The sequence below is a fragment of the Pelophylax lessonae genome, assembly GCF_965119305.1.
Source record: "Pelophylax lessonae genome assembly, chromosome: 2".
NCBI lineage: Eukaryota > Metazoa > Chordata > Amphibia > Anura > Ranidae > Pelophylax > Pelophylax lessonae.
Genome location: NC_138769.1, coordinates 658,091,460 through 658,115,117, shown reverse-complemented (window position 1 = coordinate 658,115,117; position 23,658 = coordinate 658,091,460). Strand labels below are relative to the sequence as shown.

The 23,658-nt window shown below is 44.3% G+C and overlaps 1 protein-coding gene across 5 annotated transcripts in view; it reads right to left on the bottom strand.

The window, feature by feature from the left end:
• Nucleotides 1-23,658, bottom strand: part of FNDC3A (fibronectin type III domain containing 3A) — a 491,075-nt gene that overhangs the window by 164,801 nt on the left and 302,616 nt on the right. For 4 of the 5 annotated variants that reach the window (XM_082246110.1, XM_082246111.1, XM_082246114.1 and 1 more), the window contains one exon: nt 6,192-6,268. In XM_082246110.1, coding sequence (XP_082102236.1) covers nt 6,192-6,268 — 77 coding nt within the window. Of the gene's footprint in view, nt 1-6,191; nt 6,269-19,104; nt 19,207-23,658 lie in introns of those variants that run through there. The other variant, XM_082246113.1, reaches the window with a different exon arrangement.

The following is a 23,658-nucleotide window of genomic DNA, read 5'->3' as shown; positions in this document are numbered from 1 at the left end:
CCCCTCTTCTCGGGTCAGTCTTTGGCCCTCCTGGTCCCTCCCTCCTGTTGAGTGTCCTCACAGCAAGCAGCTTGCTGTGGGGGCACCTGATCCGAGTCACAGCTTCCGGTGTGCATTCAGATACGGAGCTATGACCTGTATCCCCTTCTCTCCTCTCCTGATTGGCTGAATTATTTTATTTGAAAGCAGCGGGGGCCAATCACGTTGCGCTGTTGTCTGAGCCAATCAGTAGGGGAGTCCCAGGCAGCTTAGATACTTGTGCAACACTGCTTTCCAAGCAGGGGGACACTCTATATAGCTATTTAGGCATTATTTCAATGGTTGCCACCTCAGTGTATAGTCCATATACATATAAAAAAGTGCATAAAGTCCCAATCGTCCCCTCACAGGCTAAAGTAAAATCCACTCTGTGGGTTCCTCTAGATCCGTGGGGTGCAGATGGGTTCCGCCACCTTTGTGGGGATTAGCCCCTTACCATAGAGAAAAGAGGTTAAGGACGGATAATCAGCCCAGTAGTGTCTTGGGAATTCAGGGAGGTCACCGTGAAATAATCAGATAGTAAGTGTGGCCTCTTACCGGATCGCTCAAACCAAAAGGCGACTGTCTCACTGATCTTTCGGTGTCTCAACCCAATCCCGGTCCACTCTTGTTCTGGGTGTTACTCTCCGCACAGGTGAGGGCTTCCACGTGTATCTCACAGAAACAGAATCAGACCATAGCGCAGTACCTTTGACAATTTATTAAAACAAAAGTATCCAATGCACTTACAGTTAGATGTTAACTAATGGACACAGGAAACCAACTGTAAGTGCATTGGATACTTTTGTTTTAATAAATTGTCAAAGGTACTGCGCTATGGTCTGATTCTGTTTCTGTGAGATACACGTGGAAGCCCTCACCTGTGCGGAGAGTAACACCCAGAACAAGAGTGGACCGGGATTGGGTTGAGACACCGAAAGATCAGTGAGACAGTCGCCTTTTGGTTTGAGCGATCCGGTAAGAGGCCACACTTACTATCTTATTATTTCACGGTGACCTCCCTGAATTCCCAAGACACTACTGGGCTGATTATCCGTTCTTAACCTCTTTTCTCTATGGTAAGGGGCTAATCCCCACAAAGGTGGTGGAACCCATCTGCACCCCACGGATCTAGAGGAACCCACAGAGTGGATTTTACTTTAGCCTGTGAGGGGACGATTGGGACTTTATGCACTTTTATATGTATATGGACTATACACTGAGGTGGCAACCATTGAAATATTGGACACTTTTTCTTTGAATTACTTGTGCACTTTGTTGGTTTATGTTGGTATCACATTATCCATTTATCATCACCTATTCACCATAACACACCCAAGTATATGCACCAGGGTGCATAGTATTTACTGTACACCCGTTCAAGTGCACATCAATTTTGGAAACACATCACAGGTATATGGGGGACACTCATTATAGTGTCACACCTTTTCCTGATTTGTGACACCAGTGAATTTTAGCGCACCTGATTTCTTTTCTACACAATTTTATCACCATTTGGTTCGAAGGTTGCAGCTATTCACACTACTGATTCTGCGCACTTATTTAATTTTATACACACTGTCTATGATTATGTACTTTTTTTATTCCTGTAATTCACCAGGTGTCCACTAGGCCCCCTCCTTTGGTGCAGCGGTCTTGCTCCCCAACACACGCAGGCCCCGTGCTCTGACATGTGGGGCCTTTTTACATGGGGCCGTGTCATATGCGCCAGGGATAGTGTCAGTTAGGGGTGCCATCTCCTTCTGTGACACACATACTGTCACTCTGTCGGTGACGCGGCTCCCATATGCATGTCAGCGGTTGGTTAGCGTCTGATGCCACCTTGCGATACATGCACGGTGGCCCTGGATGCCACTGTGACCGGTGAACCAGCTGGAAGCCATGGAGACGTGGAGATCTCTCCACAGGGGAAGATGATATAACATGTATACACATAATTATCAGACCAGACTTTCAAGCTATGGGGACACCACACAGGTGAGATTGATACACATTGATACCAATCAACGTCTGACATATATATAGGGATGCTCTATGCTCACCACACCCATGGTCAGTTCCCTGTCTCCCTGTGGAATCGGTATGATACATGACTGTTGATCCAGACATACCTGTAAGTCCCTGTTTATATCAACCCCACTTGGGGCTGGTTTTTATTATTATATCATTGCCACATATTTATACATTCTTCCTTCCATTCTTACATTTATACATTCTTCCTTTCTCTCTCCCCCCCCCTTTTTTTCCTTTTTTCTTTCCTCCCCTCTCCGGATCAGTCTTCTCCTTTTTGGGCGGTTCATGTGAGCAATTCTGATAGACATACCAGCGGACATGCAGCAAATATAGCTAGCTGCTACAGGCCTGGCGCCATCCACCTATCATTGTTTGGGGTATATTGTACTATAGTGTCTTCCTTCTCCTTCCACCCCTCCTTTTTTCAGAGAGGATAGCTTCAAAAGCCCTGGGCGACCTTCCATATTAAAATACTGACACACTTCCACATTGCAAGTATGGCGGCCTGCCTGCATGTTCCAATAACATTGATGAATGTTTTTTGGTCTACAATACTAATACATGTATATTGCATTATATGTTCTAGACCACGAGTATATTTTCTTATGTTTGGCATTGTGTCTATTTTGTTTCAACATTTGGGTGGGACTATCCCCCACTCTTTTAACTACGTGAAATTTTTAAAAAAAATTGTTGAATTTTTATATACGGTCTTCTACTTTACTTTACCTATCTCTTTGGCTGGTCTATGCCCTTTGTGTTTTTTGTATTGTATAATTTTGGGATGTGGCAATTGTGCCGCCATCAGCCTTGACACCCTCCTACTTGCAATTGTTTACATTGCTGGATAAAGACAGGCTCAGGTAAGTATTAGGGGAGCTGAAGCACACTGTTTTTTTTTTTTTTATCTTAATGCATAGAATGTATTAAGATAAAAACATTTCTGCCTTTACAACCCCTTTAAATCATTCATCTACAAAAACGCATGTTGTGCTAGATATCAGGGTTTTAGTATTAAAAATAATTGAGCTTGATTAAATAGAGGATATGAACATTTATTCAGACGCCACAATCAGAATTAGATCCATATTTGCCGTTGTGTGAGCTAACTCCACTTTTAAAGATTAACTAAACTGTCCCCCCGCCCAGAGCAAAGGTGAAGTGGCATGGCAGGCCAACCCAGGCACAATGGAAGTTGACATTTGCCATTCACTAGTTTCAGTTTTTGCAAACATGTCGATTGAATAACAAAGAATAAAAATGTTAAAGATCTCAAGTCTAAACAGCACATTTTCTAGAGCTTCTAATGTCAGAGCCTTTTAAATAATGCATAGAAATGAATAAAAAATGTCTCAGTTATCCAATAAAAGACAACTGAAATGTGTTCTCTCTATCACTCCTATTAAAAGTACTGTGTTTCGCTGAAAATAAAAACGGTCTTATAATAATTTTGGCAACAAAAGACACAGTAGGGCTTATTTTCAGGGTAGGTCTTATCATGTAATGTGTATTTGCCAGTTCATGTGCCCCCTTGTCTTCTCTCCCCCCTCTCCCTTCCTGCCTGCCAGCTCAGGAGTCATTACCATTTAGCATTATGAATTTAGGAATCCCCAGTGTGAACCGAGTTAAAGTGGTTGTGAAATCCTATAATTCACTCTATTACAGTATTATATAATGTACAATGTGTGTGTTTCTGTAATATTATTGTGCCAAATACCTTTATTACAGCGCCGCTGGGCAGTTGTGTGACCAGCTGGAGCTCCCTTCCCTGCTCCGAGCACTGCAGAGGGAGGGCCCGAGATCCCCCGCTGACAGCTCGGAGAAAAGGAGGAGAGCAGCGGGAGGTCAGGTGACCACCGAGCGGCACTATAACGTTATTTGGCTCAATAATATTACAGAAACACACACAGTACATTACATAATACTGTAATAAATTGGATTATAGGATTTTACAACTATTTTAAACTCTGGCTTATTTTCAGGATAGGGCTTATATTGCAACCATCCTGGAAAATCACAGGTCTTATTTTCAGGTAAACAAGGTAACTATCTTAAACCAAATTATGGAGGTAATGTAATTTGCTTTTTGTGCATCTAAGGCCGGCCATAGGTGGAGCAAATTTATTTCCTGCAGCCACGGGTTGCGGGAAAGAAATTTGCTTCATCTCCCCATCAACACAGTCAGTGTTGACAGAGGAATCCCTCTCGCCAAGCCATTGTGTTCCCGGGGGGGGGGGCACCCCAGCTGATGAAGACCGTGATTATTGCAAGTGGCTGTTAGAGCCAGTTGCAATAATCACATGTAAAGTCCAGCAGGCTGGTTGTAGCAAAGTTGATCGAGCAGTACATTTAGCATACCCAGAACATGATTCAAACAGTCTATGGCCAGCCTAACCTTTCCTTCATAAGAATAAATAAACAGATAAATTATTTATTCTAACCAGTGAATTAAGTTAATGCCCAAGCACTTGATTTCTGTAAAAGCTCCTAAAAGTTTGTAGAGGCTTTAGACCAGGGGTCTCCAAAGTACGGCCCAGGGGCCAGATGTGGCCCTTTGCTCTCCTTTATCTGGCCTCTGGAGCACTATTCATCCCACTGATATGAGACACTTTTCTGCCCACTGACCCCAACAATAGGGCATAATCCCTGTCCCTGACAGCAACAATGTGGTACCATTCCTCCCCCTGATATCAAAGATGGGATACTGTTCACTCAAACTGATGCTAAAAAAAAAAAACTATTCCTGCTGGCCACAGTCCGGCCCCCCTAAAATCTCAAGGACAGTAAACTGGCCCTTTGTTTAGAAAGTTTGGAGACCCCTGCTTTAGACACTTACAAGTGTCAGACATTTTTTTCTGCAAAAACGCTGCTGGCTTCCAGGAAAGTTAAACTGTTCATGAGGCCGAATACCAAAACAAATGGCTTTTGTGTGGGGAGAAGTATAGCGGAGGAAATAAACTGAGAACGGTGTGTTTTTTTCCAAGAAAACGATTGCGGTTTACAGAGGAAAAAACGCGAAGGTATACATTTCTTAACCTGTATTATTTTTTCCGCAAGTATCAAAAGAGTTCTTCAGTAAGTCTGGGAATCCATTTAAGTAGCAGATCTGGATGAAAATTTTAACTGCCTTTGAATTAAAATTTGTTGACTTAATGGTGGCAACATTAATGAATGCTCAAACATTTTTCCAATCTTTTGCATAATGTTTGAAGGAATGTATAACCACACATGGCCAGCTTTAGTTTATAGACTAGGCACTCTCACTACAATCCTGATTACAAGTTTAGATAGCTGTGGCAACTTATTACAACATAACTACATAAAGTGTTATAGAATTTGCAGTCTTTCCAATAACTGCAGCGTATTTAAACTCTGTAATGTCAAAGGTTGTGTCTAACAGCATTCTCTCTAAGGCTAAATGCATATTGGCAATATGGCCCATCTACATCAAATCCTGGCATTTTTGGGCACCCAGGAGGCACAGGTGAAGCGCCCTGTCTCTCTGCCAGAAGCCTGTCAAAATCTGGATGCTGTACTGAGCATAGGTCTCTGATCACAAATAGCAAACGCGAGTACCGCTCGATACAATGTCCAGTCGCAGCAAATTTCAGCCGCTCAGTTTGACAGGCTGCTGGCAGTGGAATTGGCCACTGCATCTGTGTCTACCAGGTGCCCGAGAATGCCAAGTTTACACACAGGGGCCAAATCACCTGTGTGTATAAGGCCTTAGATAGAAGTTTGTCTTGGCAGTGCATCTTATCCAGTGCTCTCCAATATGCTGTTTGTAATGCCTTGTGCACACGATGAGATTATTGGACGAATAATCACTTATCGAAACTAAAGCGGTTATTAAAGTTACGAAAAATCTCACACGACAGAATAAAAATTCGGAAGTGATGTAATGTATTGTATTTTTTGGCCGAAAACTGTACGATTTGGTATTGTACCAGAAAAATGTTTGTCTTATCGGATATCGGTCATGAACAGCTCTCGAAGGCTGTGTAACAACGATCAGAATATTTTACAATCGCTTTAAAAGCAGTATTTTTCTTACGATTTTCTGATCGTGTGTATGAACCTTAAAAGGGCAGCAGAGCATGGCAGTGTGTATGTGTTTGTGTGATTATCTCTGTACATACCTGCTGAGCATAACCTGGAGGCACATAGATTGGGGGGACTGAACCATTTGGGGACATCATGGGGACCTGAGCGGGACCTACAGAAAAACAGAAATGAACATGAAATTATGTGTGATAAAAGCTAGTTTACACTGTCAATTATCAGCATCCAGCACAATCAATTATCACACTTCGTACCAAAGTCTGTTTCAATGACAGGAATTACTTTTTTGTTTTGTTAATTTTTTTAAAGTTTAAGTTTCATGTTATTATCAAGTATGCATTGCTAACATCAGTAACATGGTGACACTATTGAAGACATACCCAGCTTAACTGGTACAATAGCACATACAGACAAATTGTCAGAATATTTTGATGGATTATGATCTTGGATCAGCTGACATAATCTAGGTGCCACTGGTAGGTGTACTCTACATTTGAAATTGAGTAGACATACTGTAGCTAGGTTACTGCTTATTAATACAGAAGAGACTCATTTTGCAGAAAGAATGAAAAAGAACAAAGAAGAAAACAAAATCAGAGGAATAGGAGGGAAATACAGGCGAGGAAAGGTCTAGGGGGATCTTTTGCAGTAGCTGTGGTTCTAAAGGCTCAAGGTTTTTTTTTAACTTTCATGCATGAAGGTAAAAAACCTGTGTGCAGCAGCCCCCACCTCCCAAATACTTACCTGAGCCTCATCTCGATCCAGCGATGTGCATGAGTGCTTCAGCTCTTTGGGGACCCTCAATCAAAGCCATTGAGCCAATAGGGAGAGAGAGGAGGCGGGGCCGAGTCATTGCTCTGTGTTTAAATGGACACGCAGAGTGGCGGCTCAGGAGTTAGCCTTCTTGGGTTCCCCCCCAGAGCATGCTGCTTTCTCTGGGAGCACTTGGCAGGAGGGAGAGAAAGGAGGGAGGGGCTAAGTGCTGGCAGGGGGCTCGAGAAGAGGATCCAGGCTGCTCTGTACAAAAACCATTACACACAGTAGGTAAGTACAACATGTTTGCTATTTAAAAAAAAAAAAAAGAAGCAAAGACCTTAATATCACTTAAGTAATGGAACCTGAGAAAGCCCACCCCACCCATCGTTCCATTTTGGACCCCTTCATCCAGTGGTGGGATTCAGCCGGTTCTCACCGGTTCCACCGAACCTGTTACTAACATTTTACAAGTTCGTGGAACCGGTGGAAGCCGAGAGCAGCGGCAGAGACGGCTCTTTAAAATCGGCAGTTGCTAATTAAAGAGCTGTCTCTGGGGGTGGACAGCAGAGCTTCCTGCTCACCTCCGCGCTGGCTGCTCCTGGTCTTGAGTCGCCCCCCCTTCTTGCTCCACTAAGCAGCACAGTCTCCTCTCCTCCCCAGCCAGAGTCCCGACCTCACTCCCCCTCTCCCTCCCTCCCCCCCAGTCGGCTCCCGCGCAAGTGAATGAACTGAAGCACACAGCCAGGTGAACTAAGAGAGCCGGAGGACACAGCAGGGATGTCTGCAAGGCTAGCCCCCCTCCTCCCCCCTGTCATACACAGGTCACCCTCGGAGCTGATTGCCCATCCATGCTGCTGCTGGAAGAAGCCCAGGTGACTGTGGATGAGTGTCCTGCAGCTTGGTAAAGGTGAGTGAGATGACCCCATCCCCCACACACCATCCCATACCCCACACTATCTCCCCTGGGGACAGGGACCCCTTCTCCCCTTGGAGTCAGGGACCCCTTCTCCCCTTGGAGTCAGGGACCCCTTCTCCCCTTGGAGTCAGGGACCCCTTCTCCCCTTGGAGTCAGGGACCCCTTCTCCCCTTGGAGTCAGGGACCCCTTCTCCCCTTGGAGTCAGGGAACCCTTCTCCCTTGGAGTCAGGGACCCCTTCTCCCCTTGGAGTCAGGGACCCCTTCTCCCCTTGGAGTCAGGGACCCCTTCTCCCCTTGGAGTCAGGGAACCCTTCTCCCTTGGAGTCAGGGACCCCTTCTCCCCTTGGAGTCAGGGACCCCTTCTCCCTTGGAGTCAGGGACCCCTTCTCCCCTTGGAGTCAGGGAACCCTTCTCCCCTTGGAGTCAGGGAACCCTTCTCCCCTTGGAGTCAGGGACCCCTTCTCCCCTTGGAGTCAGGGACCCCTTCTCCCCTTGGAGTCAGGGACCCCTTCTCCCCTTGGAGTCAGGGACCCCTTCTCCCCTTGGAGTCAGGGACCCCTTCTCCCCTTGGAGTCAGGGACCCCTTCTCCCCTGGAGACAGGGCCCTGGACAGGGACCCCTTCTCACCTTAAGGCTTCTCCGTGGCCATCTCCCACCAGGAGCTCCTTCCCTACAGGGGGTTCTGGGGGACCTACTGCTGCCCGACGGGGATGATGAGACCCCTGAGGTGAAACTCACACAAATCAATTTTTTTATCATTTTAGGCCAATTTGTTATCTGCTAAATCTTTTTGGTTAAAAAAAAAAAAAAAAATCGCAATAAGCGTATTTTGATTGGTTTGCGCAAAATTATCACGTCTACAAACTACGGGAAGGATTTAGGTCTTTTTTTTTTTTTTACTAGTAATGGCGGCGATCTGCGATTTTTAGCGGGACTGCGACATTTTCGGCGGACAGATCTGACACCTTTACTGAAAGTCGGAACTGGTTACTAAATTTTTTGAATCCCACCACTGCCTTCATCCCTACTGGGTCCTGCAGCAGTAGGGTAAGGAGAATGAAAACTGTGCCTGGAAGGGACAGAGGAATCCAACGCTCCCCAAAATGTTGAATTCTGAAGAGCCTTTCCGAAGACTAAAATGTTGGAATGGAGGAGAAGTAGAAATGGGCAACCACAGAGGTAAGTTTACACTGTCTTCTATTGCAGGGGAGTGACAGTTTTAGGCCCCGTTCACATAGGGGCGACGCTACTTCGCATCGCGCCGCGACCTCGGAGCGGCCGCCACGGACTTCATAACATTGAAGTCTATGGCGGTCGCCTCCTGGTCGCCCCAAAGAAGCTCCGGACCCTTTTTCTAAGTCGGAGCGACTTGTGTCGCTCCTATTAGAACGGGTCCGCAGCTTCCCTATGGGAGGCGACCTACGGCGACCAGGTCGCCTCACAGGTCGCCTCAGTGTGAACCGGGACTTAAAGAAATAATATTTATACATGTCCACTGCTTCATAGCCCTGAATTTTTTTTTTTTATAAAGAAATCTCCTCTTTGTGTTTTTCTACCTCCATCTAATATCCTGCCAAAACCCTCCTTTTCCATGTCACTTCCAGTTGTTTGGAATAAACAGTGCAGGATAGTTGGTCATATGCACTGCTCTATTTACACGACACATCCCATAGTCCATATCTCAGGAAAGATCAAGAGAGGGTTGCTACGTTCCTACATACAGTGGGACCATAGAGGGTGGCTACATTCCTCTATGAAGAAGTTGGTTCAAAGCAGCAAAAAATAAAAAGATTTGTGGAAGACCGAGCGCAAAAAGGTACTTTTCCTGAGTTAAAAATACATACTTGAATAGAATTTCATGTTAGTTTATTGATGCTGTCCTTACATAGCAATTCATTGTGCCTTTTTGTCAGTTAACAGCTTGTAGTTTTCTTAACCCTCTGACACGTTTGGGAACTACACTGCTCCCTCCCTCCTCCTGGCCCAAAAGGGTGAAAGACTGCTGCTTCTGAAGCCTCCAGCGCTCTGTATGTGACAGCAAGAAACAAAAGGCAGCCGATTTTTTTTCTCTGAAAAAAAATGACCCGATTCCCCTGTCCACACTCTCAGTGTGGTTGGGGGAATCCTTCCCACTAAGTTACTGAATTCTGACAGTGGAGAGTTCTCCCTGGCCTCAGAGTACACTGATCACTGCCACCGCCTATAGCCAGTGGTGCTGGTCGATAAGGAAAAACCCGACAGAGTGGTTGTACAGAAGGCGATCAGTAGATTGAATTCTGTACAACCAGCCTGCCCATTCATGGATTAAAATGATACCGGTCCCTACTGAAATGGTGGAATCGCAATCTATGTATTATCCATGTATGGCCAGCCCAATTGGGTTTTCTTTGTCTGTGCAGAGCATGGAAACTCACTGTTACCTATAATGTACAGACAACCCCCCCACAAACACAGCAACCTGGCTTTACAGGTAGCAGCCAAACAACCTGCTGCGGGCAAAAAAGTCCCTGACCCTTTCCAAAACACATAGCGGTTAAAACACACACGAACGTGACCCATAGGAAATCATGGCAAATGGACTGTAGTGTGTTTCTGCAAAACACCGATGTGAACCCAGCCAAAATGTTAAAGGAGTTGTAAAGTCAGAAGGTTTTTATCTTAATGCAAATAATTCATCGTAATTGCATGGAGTTGAGAATCCACCATATGGGGGAAAAAATTGGGATTTTTTTTTTGTACTTACCGTAAAATCCATTTCTTTGAGTTCATCGATTCGATGGACACTGTGCTCCACAAATCATAACTAGTGGGTTATATTGCCTCCTTCAGGAGTAGCAGTAGGCAGAACAGCTGGTATACAACTCCCCCTCTCTGCTCTAGGAAATCAGTTTAGTAGCAGGCAGTATAAGAAGTATCAGAACTCCATAGAGGGGTGGGTGCTGTGTCGGTCTAACTCAAAAATCCCATTTTCTCTTTTGTTCATCGATGGACACAGCGTTCCATAAGTCATAACTAGTGGGACGTCCAAAAGCAGTGCCAAAAGGAAAATGAGGGGTGGGGAAAATAACCCAAGGCTAAACAGAAGAGTCCTTAACATCAGAAAAATAAAAGTTTAAAAGAAATAACACCCCTCAAGAGGGAACAGCAGCCTGCAAAACTTTGCGGCCAAAAGAAGCATCCGCAGATGCCAAAGTATCTACCCAACAGAATTTTGTGAAGGTATGCACCGACGGCCAAGTGGCTGCCTTGCAAAACTTGCGATATTTGTGCCTGATGACTGAAGTATTCAGCGCCCCTACAGAATGCGCCGTGACAGGGAAAGGTAGAACCTGACCTTTAATGGAATAGGCCTAAGTCACCGTCTGCCTGATCCATCTGGAGAGGGTAGCCGAAGCGGCCAACGATTTCCTTGGTCCGCCTATAGCCACAAAAAGCGAGTCTGACCTCTGAAAGGACTCAGTAGCTGCCGGATACACATGAATCGCACGAACCACATCCAAGGTATGCAAAGAAAATTCCCTGGGATGAGCCAGCTTGAGACACAAGGAAGGAAACACAATGTCCTCATTCAAATGGAAGTCAAAGACAACTTTGGGTAGGAATGGACAGGGACGAAGAACCTATGGACCACCAAATAGGGACTGAGACAGGATAATTCCGCCCATTCCGATACCCTGCGGGCCAAGGTAATAGCCACCAAGAATTTCACCTTCTGGGATAACTTGGACAAGGGAATCTCTGAAATATTCTCAAATGGAGGTTTCTGGATAACCAAAAGTACTACATTTAAATCCCATGGCGGCAAAAGAGACCGTACAGGTGGAGCCACATGTTGAACCCCCTGAATGAAGGTACACACTAAAGTGCGTGGCTAGGGGTCGCTGAAAGAAGATTACCAGGGCAGACACCTGTCCCTTGATGGTACTCAAGGCCAACTTCTGATCAACACCCTGTTGAAGAAAGGTTAAGATCCGAGCCACAGAAAAGGATCGAGGATGAGCGCTAAATGACTCACACCAAGAAATGTACACTTTCCAAGTACGATGGTATATCTTGCCAGAAGACGACTTCCTCGTCTTCACCATAGTAGGTATTACTGATCCAGACAGATCTCTATCCCTCAGTACCTGGCTTTCAATAGCGAAGCCATTAAAACCAGCGACTGTAAAGCAGGATGGTAGATCAGCTCTTGGGACAACTGTTTCTCTCTGAGAGGAAGCCCCTAAGGGATCTTTACAGAAACCAGGATGATTGGAAGATCCTTATTCTTGATTCCTCACAGGAACTACGGAAAAAAACCTTAGCCAAGGAGGATATTGGCCTTACCGTGGCCCTTGGACGCCTGTGGCATCTATCAGAGGACCCCGTGACCTCGTCACGAACTTGGGTATCCTTCCGTGGAGCCAAACCCGCTAAAGGAGCTGCATGTAAGACTGTGCAAACAGAACTGTCTTGCAGGTGGATACCACCAGACTCAGAGCCTGTATGCAAAATGAGAGAGAGAACTTATCTGTGCGACAGCAGCTGGTGAATCACAGCCTGTCATCCCTGAAGTTTGTGCAGAGGAAGGACTACCCTGGTCAGAAATAGAATCAGACCTAAGTAAATTAGTTACCTGGACTGGGATAGTTCAGACATCACCTGAACCATCACCTGAGCTTAAAAAAGACAAGCTTTGTCCCCCTTTCTGGGTACCCCCAAATATCAATAATCATTTTGTGGATCCCCTTGATGTTCATGAAGGAGGTCCACGAGGCCAGAAACCAGTGACATCATCTGACTACACAAACAATGAAGCATGCTGCCAGGATCTTTCCTGCACCCTCTGCAACAGGACCTCCCCCCCTGAAGGTAGGACACATGTTTAGGGGAGACTCTGCACCGGTCTCTGCACTATACCCACACTGCAAACAGCAGGGCATGCACCTAGGGGGTCTCCTACACTGGGACACACACTATCCCAGGACCCTTACAGAGTGGAGATAGCGGGGGAGACCCCAGAGGTCTCTGCAGCATTCTCAGCCCTGGGACCCCCATCAGACTCTAGGTCCAGATAGGGGGAATAGGAGTGGGGGGAAGCCCAGCTCAGTGAGGGATTTAAGGATGGGAGGAGGGAACCTGCACGCAGGTCCGACTGTCCCTGGAGGTTACCTGGTCCACCCCAAAGAAAACCACCAAAAGGGGAGAGGGGGAACTGTACTTACCCTTCCATGGTGCGGGTAACGCTCCAGACAGAACTCCTCGCTACCGAAGTAGGGGAGCTGTCGGCCAAGGGACCGCTGTGTCTCAGACCCAAGCCCGGTTGTATGCGACCCTGCGAGATGTTTAACTTGCGGGGGCCAGCCTCTGCCCGGGAGGGAGGCTGGCCGACCTAGCGCATTGCTGTGGTCTGCACACGCTTGCTGGCTGGGCTGGGGGGGGGGGGGGGTACCACTGGATCTAAAATTATCCAGCCCATCGCCCAGCCCGGCAGTTGATCTCTCGAGAGAAAACAAAAAAGATGAAAGGTAGGAGAAAATTGCTAGTACCAGAGATCCCAGAAAGGAGCCTAGGTCCTTTCTCCTAACTAGACAGATTAAAACGGATTACCTAGAGCAGGAAGAGGGGTTATATACCAGCTGAGGATGGCCCATTGGCGTAGCCAGGTGTTTTTTGTTCTGCCTAGTCCTACTCCTGGAGGAGGCAATATAACCCACTAGGTATGATTTATGGAGCGCTGTGTCCATCGGTGAACGAAAGATAAATATTTTTTTTTATTTTACAAATGTCCTTTACCCAAAAACAAGAACTTCTGGGCTTTGGAACATTCCCCTAAAATGCATTATTTTGTTAGACTTTTTGACTTATTGGGGAAGGTTGTAAATTCTTTTTCAGTCCCTGCAAGTTGTATAAATATCACCCGCAGAGCAGATATACAACAAAACTATCCCGGAAGAAGTCACGACGCACGTGACGCAACGCGTAGGACACGGAGACCGGGAAGTGACATATCAGGAAGAGACGCACTAAACCTATGTTTGCTGCGCTGCTTATCGTGTATTTAAATGCGAGTTACTACTGTTTTATTCAATAAATATTTGAAATTACTACACCATGAGAGGCTTTGTGTTTGTACCCCCTTACTGAAAGAATCACCAGGAGTAGTGGAGAACACCGCCAGGGCCCCCATCTATAGGACCCCAGGAAAGCCCCATTCACAGGACCCCTGGAGAGACCCATTCTCCCACAAGAGGACAGACCATTACCAGGCGCAAGGAGAGAGACCTATCCCTGGGACCTTGCAGCCATAACCAAACCCTAAGGCTTTTATACAAGAAAGTGAAAGGTGAGAGGCCAACCACATAGCTAGGGGGACCCCCACTGTCCATCACCTGCACTTTTTTTGGAGATATCTGGTAATGCCTATTTGCATGCTTACTTTGGATTAAGAATCTTCACCAGCACCTGGCTTAGCACAAATCATTACCACCACAGGATCGATCATAAGTGAAGAAACCAACATTTTTTCCATCCCCAAGATCACTTCACCATGCACTTTAGTTTAAATAAGTGACTATATATTATTATTGGTTTTTCACTTATTTAAGGCATTTTGGCTCCTATCACTTGGGACTATTTATATTTCCTAACGAGCCAAGACGTTTTATTTAATTTATTTGTTACTGTTAACACTACTACTTTTCAAACTTTTATACCACTACAGGTATTGGAGTATGCATTTCTTTCAATTGTTTATTATTTATGAATGATTCATCCCCTTGCACTAGGCACCTTAGGCTATACTTGCACTAGGCACTTTTGGCTTAATTAGCATTTTCACATTTCTCAAGCACTTTATTATTGCACTCTTATTTATTGAATACTGGTATCACATTATGCCTACCTTGTTTATGTATTTATGAGACGGTTTACTTGATTTTTTCTGCACATATCCCTCATTTTCAATAGAGACATTTTCTGGGTGGTTCATTTTTACTATTTGTTATACATTGTATATCACGCAAGAGGTAGCGCAGCACTACCCCACATTCTCTAATTTAAGGATAAACTATCAGTGCTAGCTGCAGCCTCCTATCTTCTATTTTTTCATCCCATATATTATTTCCCATAATAGCACGAGAGTCCCACTTTTGATAGTTTTTCAATACAACAAAACTAACCACCATATTTTAGGCACTGAAACCAAAAAAATTGTCCGATAGAGTAGTGCAGTGCAATATTTCAATGTCAAGTCATCAACCAGAGAAAGTAAATTTCATATATTAAAAATGGAGGACACCAGATGATGTGAAGCTGTGCATCCAAACAAGCATTCAACACCCAAATCAAGCATTCTCCTATAAGGGTCAAAGGATCTTCTTATGGCCAATATAAAGTCTGGAGTTTGTCGATTTGTGGTGCCTCAAGTCAAGTGTGGGATTTTAAGGGCAGGAGTAAGGCGAGTAAACAGTAGTAGTATAATTTGTAGATAAAATTTATTCACATGTATAATTATATACAGAGATTTGAGTGAATTGATGGGTAAAGTCCCATTGTGATAGTGAAGAGAGAAAAAGTAGTAGGTGTGGTTACACGTGAAAATGGTGACTTAGACAAGAAAGGTAGATGGTCCTGCTCTGCTGTTCCTCATATCAGAGAATGGGAAATGGTTGCAGAGAGGGGCCTGATCGGTATTCCAACATGTTTCGGCCTGTAGCGGCCTTTATCAAGGATGTTACCGATTCTAGGAATAAGTACAATAAATTGTCAGAAATTATTATTATTGTACTTATTCCTAGAATCGGTAACATCCTTGATAAAGGCCGCTACAGGCCGAAACATGTTGGAATACCGATCAGGCCCCTCTCTGCAACCATTTCCCATGGCGACCATCTACCTTTCTTGTCTAAGTCACCATTTTCACGTGTAACCACACCTACTACTTTTTCTCTCTTCACTATCACAATGGGACTTTACCCATCAATTCACTCAAATCTCTGTATATAATTATACATGTGAATAAATTTTATCTACAAATTATACTACTACTGTTTACTCGCCTTACTCCTGCCCTTAAAATCCCACACTTGACTTGAGGCACCACAAATCGACAAACTATACTCTCGGGATGGTGGCAGAAACTATTTCTTTCCCTTCCAGCTAAGATCCAAAAAACATTTCTTCAATAAAGTCTGGAGTAACGGTTCCTCCATGGCAGTATCGATATATAAAACCGATAGAGAAATACAGTGCTCTCGGCTTAAATTTCCTTGATTTTGAAATCAGTAAATAACTTACAAGTCTGCCACTTCGTACAAGTGCAAATGTGGAGCGCTCGATCTATACATCACAAACCAGAAGATAGCCGCGGGTGATGTCATGTGTAGCTCCTCCCCCGCGGTTATCTTTTTGTTTGTGATGTACATATTCTTTGACCCTTATAGGGGGATGCTTGATCTGACCATCCTGTTGATTCAGGGGTCATACCTATGAGGTGAGCGTCCATAAGTGTCCTTGGTGGAGGTGATACACGGACTCTGACACCTGAATGCTTGTTAGGATGCACAGCTTCACACCATCAGGTGTCCCTTATTTTTAGTATATAAACTTTACTTTCTCTGGTTGATGACTTGACATTGTTATTTTGTGCTGCACTACTCTATTAAACAATTTGATTTGAGGAGTTTCAGGATTAGCCTTAAATGTTCAGCTGCAATTGTTATTATTTTTATCCGATTTTAACTGAAACTAAAAAAGACTGATGGATTAAAGGAAGCCTTTTAGAAAAGGTTTCCATTTGCAATTGTAAGTTGCCTCCCTGTCATGCTGGTCCATTGGCTGCATTCGTTTCTGAGTTGATCTTTCAGAACACATATCCAGATACAGGTTTCAGACTTTGCTCAGACTAATTGCAACATGCTCATTCCTGGCAAGAGACAGAGCATTGAAACCAGAAAGTAAGAACTGTCCCTAAAGGGCTACCGATAGTAGTACAAACCTGACATTGGATCTTTTCCTAACCCTCTTTATACAGAAAAACAAAAAAGTTGTCTGAACCTGGCTTTTATTTTTAAAACCTTGTTTCGATGTATTCTTTTAAATTATACATAAACAGAAGGGCAGACATATTTGGACTTTACATATGCATGCCATGCTTCCTGCTGAAGCTACCCATGACATGACTGTTGCCACTTTCAGCTAGATGGTGTAAAAATCTCTCGTCAATGGGAACCAGGTACTACAAGTCTTGGATGCCCCGAATACTAATGGTTCACCCCACTGATACTAGTTTCTGTTGTACAACCCTGCCTTTCTATAGAGCGATATTGCGGGCTCAGCCAAGGTTTTAGTGCCGGTTCACACTTCTGAGATCACAGACATCGTATAGGATTCGGAGCGCATTGCTCCTAAAATCACATGCGATGTCTGTGCAGTGCGAGTTCTGTCTCGATGTCTGAATTCGCACCTTAATTGCAGTGAACATGCACAGCACCCTTTTTTTGGTCCGCAGCAGAATCTGATCGCATGGTGGTTCACACGAGTGCGATCCGATTTCTGTGCGAACTGTCAGATCACACTGCGATATGCGATCTGATCTGGGGGTGTCGTTAACCTTGAAATTGACACCCCCAGCGTATCGCATATGGCAGTGTGAACTGCCTGTGCTGCGGATGCAATGCGGGAACACGCAGTATATTCGCAGTGTTCCCGCATCGCAATAGTGTGAACCGGCACTTACCCCCTTAATGACCAGACCATATATTAAGGCCAATATGTATTCTGCTACATATTTTTGTTAGGAAAAATCCCAATAAGTGTCAAAACAGTGCAGGATCGCACCTTCGGAGACGCGTGTGCGCCCCCTAGTGACTCTTGCTGAAATGACATAGAGATAAGTGATCTTGCACAATAGAGGGGACCTGTCGCAGTACAAGTATGTTAGGCGGTCGGCAAGATGTTAAATTGTAGGTTCTGTGGACATGACCAAGTCAGACACAATTTGCTAGCACCAACATCCCTGATAGCATATGATTCGGAAGGATAAGGAGCATGGGACTTTAAGGTGCTTGAATGAGTAATGTCACAAATTGTTTAATAAAATATAAACATTTATTTATCAAAAAGGTATGTGTAAAGTTCATCCAAAAACATTTATACACCCATGTATATTGACCAATCCTGGAATGCAGGGAATAATATCTTTCACTGCACTTCCAGTTTCGCCGTTTCAGGCTTCTTCAAGGAAACGCCAGAAGGATTTACTACTAAAAAGACAGAAATACAGTAAAGATGAAATAGAATACACTAAGCACTCTTTTCACAGTTCAAAATACATAAGTTGGTACAGCATACAGAAAATTCTGTATACTGTACCGAATGTATTTTTTTTTTTGTATTCGAGGATTGGTCCATACATGGGTGTATGAATGTTCTTAGATGAACTATACAAATACTTTTTTGATAAACAAATGTTTATATTTTTTATGCACAACTTAAAGTTTATGACTAGCCTTAGTTTGCTGCACAGCAATCACACTTTAGTGTCCCTCTGTCAATCTAAAACAATGCACTCACTATATGATTTTATCTCAGCAGTTGAAAAGGTATAGTGACTGGCTATCTTTAATACACAAATCCTGTGCAAGGTAATGTACAAATCTATATACAAAAATCACCATGATAATAAATGACAGAAGATGCAAAAACCGTAACCACCAAAATAATTACATATCTTAAATAAATTACAAACCATGGAATGCATGTGCTAATCTGACTATACAGTGAATATACATTAAATAGCGGCTGGCTAACTCCCTACAGCACTGAAAGGGTTACGGCATTTGTCACGGGTGACGGCTAAACTGCTACCTTGCAGTACCCAGGGGTGAGACCTGACATTTAGCTGGATTTGTTAACTCTGCACTGCAGACAAGATGGAAACAATGTCATTTTTCTCTTTAAACGCACATCAGTGAAGGGCTGAGTGATTCAGCAATCGGATGAGTGAGTCAGAAGATCAGTACAATGCAAGCAGCAGTCAGCAGCAAATCCTACACCAGTGATGACTACTGATCATTCGCTAACAGCTGGTGTCTGCGTTTCCAAAGCACCTTGCCTGTACTCACCAGATAGTCCCATCTACAGGTCCAGATATCCTATAGGATCACCAATACAAAAGGAAAATACTATACATACAAGGTAGGGGCTTCATACCCCTGCTAACATATGGAAGATGTGCAATGAAGCAAGCAGTCTTTGTGCCTATGCAGTAGTTTTTTGATCAGACATGTGATTGCTAGATACTTGTGTATTTAAAATATCTTGATTTTGTCCTTACCACTCATGTTTGTAGCTGTAAACAGCTGTAGCAAAACAGCACAGGTCCAGGAAATGCAGGGCACACGCTAGCAGGCAGGGCTGAATAGAGGGAAGGGAGCCAGTTGTACCACATGACCAGGTCACATGACACTCTGCAAAGGTTGAACAGGAGTAGAGTAGACACAGCACAGGAAAACACATTAGTAGCTGAATATACAGTAATCCTGTATAGAGCAGACTACCTACAATTTACATAGTTACATTAGTCAAACAAAAAACTATAAAAGAATAAAAGGTATTAAAATAGGAAAAATAAAATTTGTAGTATGCCCAATAATCAGATTTTCCTTTATTTACCAACCTATTCTACAAAAATAAACACCCGCCACATATTTACATAGTGTGGTTTTGTTTAGGTGGGATAATAAAACATAATTGAGGGTGTAAAAAGACCCAAAAATATTATTATTTTTTTTTTAAGTTGGGCTTTAAAACAAATCTGAAGACAAATCTCTAATTTTGGATAGAATAGAGGGTTAGGTTTTTAATTGCCATCTGTGATCCCTTGGCGAGATTTCACCTCACTTCCTGTCCCATTGCCACAAAAGGAAGTGAGGGAAACCCCTGCTAGTCATCAGAGTCCCCATTGAAAGATGTCCCCTCTATTACTGTTCTGGTGACAACTCAAAATTTGGAATTGGTTTCAGTTTCGGTGATAACGGTCATCGGGACAAATGGAGAAGGTAAATACCGTATATACGCTCATGCAGTAAAAGCAAATGTCATATAGAACATCCGATGTATTTGTTACAATCTGGGTGTTAATGGGGGACAGTAATTTTTCTGTTTTTTAATGAGTAACTAACAATAGTAATAAATGCTCCTCTTTTTTAATTGTAACAGATTCTTATAATAGGCTCACCATACACATTACAATCTGACCCGACAATCTGATCTGAATCTCTGTACAATCAACTTTAGATTTACCAAACCTATGTAATATGAGGACCTACAGGAACTATCCAATCAATCTGTGTCCAATCAAGGAGACCCTTACATGCCATACTTGATAGCATCCGCAAAGGCTCACCATACACACTACAATCGGATTGTACAATCGCCTACAGATCTGCCTGCAGTTTGCTTTGCTCCACTTCCAAGCTTTTGGTTGAGGAGCCTACTTTACATAAAATCACATGGTTGCCTTTGTCAGCATTAGGGCTCATTATCCCTGACTCGCAAGCCTCTTCCTATAGAGCTGCCATCAATCTTTTCCCTTGGAGGAGGGGCAGGGGCATAGATTGCAGCCCTAGGCTTCAGGGCTATGTGCATGTCAGCACATGCAGTGTCTGGGCATTTGGCTATAGATGGGGCAGTGGCATGCATTAAAGATTGCCTATAAAAGTGCTGCATGGGACCCAACAAGGTGGCGTAACCACCTGAAAACAGGAAAGGGAAAAATGTGATAAATGGAATATAGAGACAAATGACGGCTAGAAAAGAAAAGACAAAAAAGACATGGTAAATAGGTTTTTAGATCATCCATAGCACTGCCCTTTGTCAGTCACAGCACCTCCACCATCTTTCACAGTGCCTCTCCCCATTTACAATACCACTTATATGTCACAGCGATCCCGCCTGGCCATTATCATATGTCACAGCCTTCTTCTGGAACCGCGGTCTCCTGCCAACATTAATCACAGAAGCCCCCTTCACCAATCAGTTATAGCTGCCTGTGCTACGAGTCACAGTGCTGCCCCCATCAGTCAGAGATCCCTCTACTATCACTTACAAATCCATGTGTACCCCCCACCAACCACCAAACCGTGCACCCACTTTTCATATTAACATACTCCACCAGTCCACCTGAAGCAAGCTGCGCTGCTCCCCTACATCCATAGCTTACTCTACTGATGATGGGAAAGAAAGCAGGGTTATTGTGGAACAGTTGCAGTCCTTCACTCCTGACTGGCTTTCAAAGTAGGTTGAGTTTGGCCAGTCTGTGCCCCGTTGACAGAAGGACCCTGGAAATCAGTACTGGACACCCTCTGTCTGTACCACTGCTCTTGTGTGGTCAGCACTGACCATTTTGCCGACACATCAGGAGCTTTGCTTTTCTGCTGGTTGCCCAAAAGACGGGCTGCACCCAGAGCACCGCCAGGTCACATACTGGCCACCAGGGATCTAAAAACTGTAATAGACAAGTTAGGTAAAAAAAAAAAAAATTTTAATTGTAAAAAATCAGGTATTCCCAAGCACCCACAATTTTGAGGACCTCCCACCCACACATATATATATGCACGTACAAACTTAAACGCACATGCTGGGGTGCCTATGCATGAAAACGTTGATTGCGATACACGTTACATATCCCAAAGCACAATCTGGCTCCTAACTTTTTTATCTGGCTCCTAAATTCAAAGCAAATTTGTCAGCAGTTCAATTTTTAGCTGTTCTCTTTGTATTGGTTCCATTGTGTGAAATACCTGGTGATCCTGCCAGTCCCCCTGCTTTCCTATTTCAAATTGACCACGGAAGAACACTCATCCCAGGGCATTCTACTTGAGATCACAGCCTGCCTGTCCACCAGTGATAAGACTTGTGTTGACATGCCCCCTTGCGCAGCTCTTCATTGGGAAGATCAGTGTGCTGCTGTTTATCTGCCTTCTGCTAATAAGCCCCTCTGAACTGCTGTCACAGTGCAAATCTGTCTCTGCATTATACACTGCACTGTGTCTCAGTTCTGATCAAGATGCTACTGCTGCCAGGCCTGCCTTCCACAATCCCTGCAAGGACTCTCCACCCCCATCTCTCTAAGCCCCTTATACAGCTTATATACCTGCAAGTAACAGTGTTGTACAGGGCCTAGTGTTCAATTTAACTTTAACAAAAACTGGAAGCTGATTGGTTTCTATGTACAGCCACATTCGAATTTGCACGCTCCAGTTTTAGTAAATAACCCCCTATGTGTTTTCATGGGTTTCCTCTGGGTACTTGGACTTCCTCCCACACCCCAACCACATGCTGGTATGTGAACTGGCCCTTATCTAAATGAGCCTAGTATGTGTGTGTATGCATGCTGAATTATGACCCTAGATTGTAAGCTCCATGAGGGCAAGGATTGATATGAATGTGCATAATGGAAAGTGCTGTGTAAATGGCTCACACTAAAGATAAAAATCCTGTAAAAACCAAATAAAGCACCTCTAAAACCAAAAACAATAACTGTAATATATTGCAGCAGCTTTCTTGTCCTTAAGGCTCGGTTCACATTTATGCAATGCGGGAAGGCTGCGAATTCGCAGCCTGTTCCCGCATCGCACACGCACCCCAGGCAGTTCACACTGCCATATGCGATACGCTGGGGGTGTCAATGTAATCTTAACGACACCCCCAGTTTGATCGCATATCGCAGTGCGATCGTGCAGTTCGCACAGGAGCGGATCGCACAAGTGTGAACCGCTGTGCGATCAGATCCTGATGCGGCTGCAAAAATGCCTCCTGTGCGTGTTTGCTCCGGGTGCGATGCAAATTTAGCCATACAAACTGTATGGCTAAACTCCCACCACACAGCCGATCGCATGTAATGTCGGAGCAGTGCGCTCCGACATTACATGCGTAACCCGGCACTCGCAGAAGTGTGAACCGGGGCTAAATGTGGGGTTAGTTTTTTTTTTTTTCTACGGCTATTTTCCCTTTATTTTCATCTGGTAATCCTGAAAACAACACTCCCTTGTCCCTTTGGGGAAGATTTAAGCTGGCTACACATTATACATAATATAAGTTTATAATATTTTTTCTTGTTCAACTTGTTTTTTTCAACTATGTACTGCAAGGGCCTGCCTGATTGCATACAATTTGAAAGTGTTTAGATTTGACCTGATATTATATATATATATATATATATATATATGGTTTTGGTAAATCTAAAGGAAAATTGTACAAGAAAATTGTGTAATATGTAGCCAGCTTTAAAGCTGATGCACACAGAATCTGGTGCAGCTGTGTAACCAGTAGCTTCTAATTTCAGCTTGTTCAATTAAAGTGTTTGTGAAGGCTGAATTCTATGCATGAAGGTACAAAACCTCTGTGTAGCAGCCCCCCCCCAGCCCCCCAATACTTACCTGAACCTGAATCTTCCTCCAGCAATGTGCATGAGAGCCTCGGCTCTCTGGGGACTCTCCTTCCTCATTGGCTAAGCAGCAGCGGGAGCTATTGACTTATGCTGCTGTCAATCTCTGCCAGTGAGACAATGAGGAGAGAGAGAGAGAGAGAGAGAGAGGGCAGGGCCCAGCAGCGGCTCTGTGAGTGAAAGGACATGCAGAGCAGTGGCTCGGGAGCAGGCCTTCCCCAGTGCCCCCACTGCAAACTACATGCTATGGGGGCACTCGGCAGGAGGGAGGGGCCAGGAGCGCCAGTGGGGGACATGGGAAAAGGAGGATTGGGGCTTCCCTGTGCAAAACCACTAGACAGAGCAGGTCGGTATGACATGTCAATTATTATTTTTTTTCAATTTTACTTTAATATCACCATAACCGCTTGCCAACCATATCACAGGTACGACAGCAAGGCG